Source organism: Myotis lucifugus, unplaced genomic scaffold (genome assembly GCF_000147115.1).
Source record: "Myotis lucifugus unplaced genomic scaffold, Myoluc2.0 scaffold_212, whole genome shotgun sequence".
In the NCBI taxonomy this organism is placed as follows: domain Eukaryota; kingdom Metazoa; phylum Chordata; class Mammalia; order Chiroptera; family Vespertilionidae; genus Myotis; species Myotis lucifugus.
Window position 1 is genome coordinate 1,616,547 of NW_005871260.1, and position 6,828 is coordinate 1,623,374.

At 36.3% G+C, this 6,828-nt stretch overlaps 1 protein-coding gene across 1 annotated transcript; it reads right to left on the bottom strand.

Moving 5' to 3' along the window:
* Nucleotides 1-2,344: 2,344 nt before the first annotated feature.
* Nucleotides 2,345-5,939, bottom strand: IFNG (interferon gamma). The gene is made up of 4 exons (XM_006097880.3): nt 5,826-5,939; nt 4,585-4,653; nt 4,307-4,489; nt 2,345-2,476 (listed from the first exon to the last, which is right to left on the bottom strand). Exons 1-4 carry the CDS (start codon nt 5,937-5,939, stop codon nt 2,345-2,347), a joined length of 498 nt encoding a protein of 165 aa, XP_006097942.1.
* Between the last annotated feature and the right edge of the window lie 889 nt (nt 5,940-6,828).

A 6,828-nucleotide genomic window follows, 5' to 3' on the forward strand; every position in this document is an offset into this window, starting at 1 on the left:
AGCAACCTTAACATACTCTCTCCTCCTTCACCAGCTTAGAGTTCATCACCAATTCACTAACTGTTATGAGTACACCCTTGAATCTCCACATGATTTCTTGTCTTCTCTCCCTCTGTCCTACTTGCTTGGACAAATTAAAGTCTGCTAAACATAACTCTCTCCCTATCTCTATCTTCACCTATAGTCCTATATAGATAGAGACAAACACTCACTACACCAACTGGTGTCTCGTAACTTCATGTTTGCTGACCCCAAGTGAGCCTTTAATGCTGCCTGGCAATACACATTCTGCTCCCCTGATCCATTCATTCTTCTGCTCTTTCCAAGCCTCCAACACTTCCTTCTTGAACCTCTCTCTCAGCTTCCTATTTCACTGAGAAAATTTTAAACAACCAGTAAAAAATTTTTACCACCACATTTACCCACCAACCAACATCAGAATTCATATAATCCACCTTCCAACCTATTAACAATAATGAACTTTCTGTGTGCTACAATATTATGGGGAATGCACAGTTATTCTTTATCAGATGAGAAAACTGGAGCTTAGAGAATGTAAGTAATTCATTAAAAGTCACACTATTATCAATGGAAGTGGATTCCTTGGGGTGCCATGAGGAAACGAATTTCCTGAAGCCTCCACTGGAGAATGGCGTTTCATGGAAAGCTTTATTGGTGATGTAAAATTAAGGGGGTTCCCTTCCAAAGACCCATCTTCATCCATCCTGCCATGGACAAAGTCCAATCTTGTCTTCAGCAGGCTCAAGGCAAAAGCCAGTGTCCAGAGTTTCTGTTCCATATTAAGGCACACTCCGGTTCAGCATCTGATTAGCTTATCTCGTTCCCAGCTGCAGTCCATTGCATGTGGGGTTCACATGGCCATGGGCCATGCGGCTGCTTAAGGCCACATGGCTATGGAGAGAGAACACACGAGCATCCGGGTGAGTGAGCAAGAGAGTGAAGGGGAACAAGGGGCACAAGCAAGGGAACTTTGGGGGGATTATAACCTTCTAAGATTTCATGTGCTTGCAGTGCTCCACCCCTTAGCTAATTACCTTTTTCCCAGGTTGGATTGACAGACAAGCACCTTCCCTACACCACCCCGACTTCACCGTGCATGTGCCCATCTCCCTCTTTGTCCAATCCTTTCTCCCATTGATCTGCAGGGAATGGACCAGTGGTTCCCTGGGGAGTGTTAAGTTGGAATTTCCTGGTGAAGCTGCCCAGATGACCATGCTTATAACATCTGACTTCCCCTTTGCTCTCTTCCTATTACTAATATTAACCAGCTAATGATAGTAACAACACTACTTGGTAATGGTAGAACCAAGATTCTAATCCAGGCCTCTTTCCCTAAAGCTCACAATCACTATTCATACTCAAGGATGTTTGCTCAAGGTGGACAGAGGAGATGGGGAGGGGGGTACCAAGATGAAGGATGCAATGGGAAGTTGAGGGAGAAGGTATAAATAAATCTTTGTGTGCCAAGCTAAACAATGTGGACTACTTTCCAAAGCAGACGCTCTGAGATAAATGGTGACATAGTTCAATCTATATTTTGGAAAGATAATTTAAACAGCTGCCAAATGGAGCAGTGGAAGCAAACAAATTGCCAGTGGAAACACCACATTTAATGGAGCTTAATCCAATTCTAAGATTTCCACAGCTTAAAATGACTTTCCTCCAACTAATTCATTAGTACATAGTGCATTTACCACAGACCTCCTTAGAAAATGTCTGACACAACATAAATAATTATGAAATTATGCTTTATTCATATATATTAAATATTGATAAATGAAAAAATAAAATATTTTGCATTTGGATACAGTCACAATTATCAGTGATATTCAGAAGCACCAGGCATGAGATGAGATGAGATACTATGTTTTTTATCAGGGGACAAGTCATATGACCTAACATTCAAGTGCTGTGTGATATGCCATTAAAGCAGTGGCTCAGAATGCAGACATGATTTCAAATAGAGAGGAACTGTATAACATCATTTCATTTATAAGTGTTCATTATATCAGCAAGTGAAATAAATGCACAACCCACAGGGTCTTGCTTCAGTCGGCCGCCTACTTGGCCCCTGAGATAAAGCCTTATAAATCACATAGTTTTGCCTAGTCAGAAAAGAAGGGTCAAGTGAAATAGTCATAGATTAAAGAAGTTATAAATAATACATATATTAATAGATATTCATTTTCATTAGATAAAAATGCTATTATAAATAATTTGATTCTGAGTTTAAAATAGATTCCCCATATAAATAATGTAAAATATTAAATATTAATAAATAAATTTAGATTTAAAAATTCAAATATTGCAGTCAAGATGACCATTATTTCGATGCTCTCCAGCCACGAAACAGATTCTGACGCCTTTTCCGCATCTTGGAGTTAGATTTTGACAGCTCAGTTATCACATTGAAGAGTTCATATATGGCTTTGCGCTGGACCCTCTGATCATTTACCTATTGAAAAGGATACAACAATATTAATTTCAGGCATACAAGCTATCAGGATATTCTACTCTTGATGTTATGGTTCATGAAAATGAAAGTGTTCCTTTAAAAAGATGATTTTTACTGGCAATATATTATCTTAATATAGAACAGTGATTTCTTCAGTAGTTAAGATTATAATTAAACTGCTAGTTATGCTGTAATAGGGTGGGACACACACCTTTGCCTTAAGTTTACTGCTCCAGATTTCTCAAAATTATATAGTGAAAAGCCTCTGGAGTGGAATGGCAGAACTTTTTGGTTTGAATTCTTTGTGAGCAATAACTTTGAACCAGTCACTTAACCTCTCTCAACCTATGTTTTAGATAACTCCTAGATTCTCTACAAATCCTATCACCTTGTACTTTAGTCTTTGCTATATCAAATTAGTTACAGTAGGTTAGTGGTTTTCACTTTTGGTGTCTAGCAGAATAACCTGGAGACCTAATGAAGAACTCAGAGGTCCAGGTGTAGGAAGAAGGCCAAGGTCATTGTTTGGTCTCTAAGCTCTGCAGGGGATGCTGGTACCCACCAAAGGTTGAGAACCACTGAAGTAGGTTTAGTCCTTTTTAAATACCAAGTCCAAGACAAATGAATACCATACTTTTTAATTTCCCCCAAATTCTGTCAGTCTCATTTCCATAATGGGATTAAAAATAAAACAAATCATTTTTATATGGCAATAAGCAAATGCTGCTATGAACATTTAAAATTGGAATTGCAGCAAATTTCCCTGTATTCTGCCTTCTATTCCAGTACATTGAATTATTTCCTCAGATAAGCCAATAGGAACATTTAGGTAAATTCGTGTTTAATAAAATAAGGACCATTTACTTTCACCCTGGCTCTGCCATTATGTTTTTTTCTAATGCTGGAAACTCTGTGGCCACCTTGTCACATTCCTGAGAATGACTAGGAGAATTCTAGGCTGCAAGAGTAATCACTTACTGGCATAACATGCCTCAAATATGTTAGCAATTGAGTAGAAGAGTAAAAGTTGCGAGTTCACTTAAGATTGCCCATTCTGAAAACAAGAAGCTGTGAGCTTACAGAGGATGGGACCAACAGCTTTTTTTCAAGGTCTAGTTACAGCAAAGTAGAAAGAGTTTCTATAGCTGTGTGTTTGCAAGTGATAAATTTTACTTTCCAATGATCAAAGCATCACCAGGAAGCTACGAGACTTATCCAGGACTAGCGGGAAGCCAAGGGCAGCACTGGGTTAGGAACGTGCTTTTTAAACCTCTAGCTTGTGGCCAAAAGAGAACTGCTGAATACTGGGAAACATTATCAGTGGAAAGTAGTTATCATCTTATAATTTTTCCAAGTCACTTTTGTACCATCTAATGTATTGGGGACTAGAAAAATCCTGAAGAGCTAGCATCTATTTCAGTTCTGGATATAGTAAGAGTTGGGCACAAATCCTGATAGCACAAGTCATATCATGACCCCTCCCTTTCTCATATTTATATCAAAGCCAAACCCAAAGGAGAGAACTGCTTTTCAATACTCCTCTCAACATCTTCACTGCTTCTTCCTAACTGGATTTGTCCATTCACCTGTCTTTGTGCAACAGTTACAATGCCAGCATTTTTTCCAAATCACAAAATTAAATAATCCCCATATGGATTATTGAAAATCACCCAAAAGCACAAATAGAATTAGTAAGGAGGACTTTTGGCCATGGATTTATTTCGTAGTTTTAACAACTGTACCCAGTAGCTAATTTATACTTTCTGGGAATTAAGTACTTTTCCAAGAGCCTCTGCAATGAAATCAAGGAAAGAAATAAGATCAACTCACTGGAGTTTGAATTAGCTTCTTGAAGTCTTCCATTTTGCTGTTGCTGCTGTTGAAAACTTTAACACGCAGCTCTTCCTTGATAATATCCAGGCTATTTTGAATGGTCTTGTTATCTTCAATGTTTTCAAAGAGTTTGAAGTAGAAGGAGACGATTTGGCTCTGAATTATTTTTATGTCACTCTCCTTGGGAAGAAAGAGCACAAAGAGAGGTTGATATGAATTTATCCATTGGAAAATAAGCAATAGGAAAATCAATCAAATGAAAATATTCAGCTTACCCCTTTCCAATTCGTCAAAATATCTAAGAAAAGATGTCCACCATTCCCTACATCTGAACTTGTTGCATTCTGGAAAAACAAGGGGAGGAAATCAGTTTACAATTACTTCATAAATTGCCCTAAAAGTACAAGTTGTGTCACACTTAGATGCTGACAATATTCAATGATTTTCTTTTCAATCCTCAGTTTATTTCTAGCAAGTATCCCCAAGAGCTGTTATGTTGGATATGGCCAAAGACTACCATGCTATTTTAACTTTCATATAATCCTTAAATTGCAACGTCACAAATGAACTCAACAGGCAGATGATACTTCAATTTTCTCAAATAACCATAGTGGGGGTTTTTAAGTGTTTTCAAGCCTAGTAAGAAAATCAGCAACCCACTATAAAATACTGCCCCCCTATGGTACAGATCTTTATAACATCTACTTGTGTCCTATCGGATGTTAAGTCAACTTTAAAAGATAGTTCGAGGTGTGAGAGAGAGATTTGATATGATGTTGTGAGAATAGCATCGCTTGTGAAAGCTTAAACATAACAGCTATAATTATAATAGATAATTTTGGACAAATAAAATATTTAAGATGCAAAAACTATCTTAAGTAACCATAAATATAATTTTAAAAGAAAATCACATAACAAAACAAAAATATTTAAATACAAGTGAAATTATAACTTCTAGAGAATCTCAACAAGGGACTGAGTTTAAGGGTAATTCATAGATGGGCTAGTAGATTTTTTAAAATCACTTTTTGGAGAAAAACACCTATAAGTGATTTTTTAAAGCCAAAGCTTTAAGAACCTCACCTTCTTTAATTGATTAATTATTTCAGATTATCATTTTAATGCTAATCTTGACACTTTACTATCACCATCATGGTAGTCTGAGAAATCATAAATTAATAGCCAGTCTTTTTTCAGTATGTTATTTGCTACTTAACATCACAATTATATAAATTCTTAACACAAAATTATCAACATCAACCTGTTTTATATCCATATTATAGCCATCTTTTTAAAGATTCATGAATGCCCTCTTAACTTCTATAACATATTTGAGTAGAGGGTTAAAGCAAAACCCAGATCATTGAATTAAAACTCATCCAGTCAACAGTCAAAATAACACCAAGTCTTTTCAAGATGACTGTGGACTAGAGATGACAGCCTATCATAGATACATTCCAAGTCAATGTTCAGTCATTTCAACCACAAACAAGTATTATTAAAAGGTCATACTTACAAAATATCTCTTTAGTTTTTGTGTTTCGTTAAAAATCGTGGACTGGCTGTAGCAGCTAGAAAAACCCAAGATCACGCAAAGCTGTAAAGCTAAGATATAACTTGTATATTTCATTGTTTTGGAGAGAGTTGGGCCGAAGTCGTTGAAATCAGTAGTTCCGGAATTGAGTTGATCGGGTCGAAAGGACTCAGCTGATCTTTCTCTTCTAATAGCCAATCTGTAGACGTTAAGAAGAATGTACTGCATCTCCTTTTGCTGCTGGTATTTATACCTAACTGGAGTCTCATCAGGATTACGTATTTTCACAAGTTTTTTTAAGTGAGATGGTGACAGATAGACAGAGATGCTAGTTAGTTTGTATTAATAACTATGGTTTTGTGGCATTTGGTATTGTACTTAGAGTTTCCTTTCAACTCCTTGGGTCTTTTGATGATGAGACAGACCCATTATGCCCACTGTGCCATTCTTGTGGAATTCTCTGAAAGCACTTTTACTTCACACCATTCAGGGATTGGAAATTTTTTTTGCACTCCTTTTGCCCTTGTAAAATGTTGGCTCCAATGTGTTGACAGAGCACATTGATAATTTGTTTGTGGTTGGGAGCAAGTGAAAAGGAAATTCTAGGGGCTCTCAAACCTTTACAAAGGGGGTGCTTTTTACATTTTTTCTTGCAAATAGCCAGAAAGCAAGGAAAGAATGTGGTTAAAAGACCAATGTGTTGAGGAAATCCTTCATCAGAATTAGTACAATTTTAAATTGCTCTGGACCAACACTGCCCAATAAAAATTTCATGTAAGCTAAATAGATATACTTAATTTTTTTAGTAGTCCCATTAATAAAGGTAAAAAGAAACAGGCAAAAATAATTTTTTTAAATATATTGTATTTAAACCAATATATTCAAAATATTTCTATATATAGATCAATATATAACATTATTAAAATATTTTAAATTCTGTTTGTCATACTAAATCCTAGAAATCTGGTACACATTATATACCTAC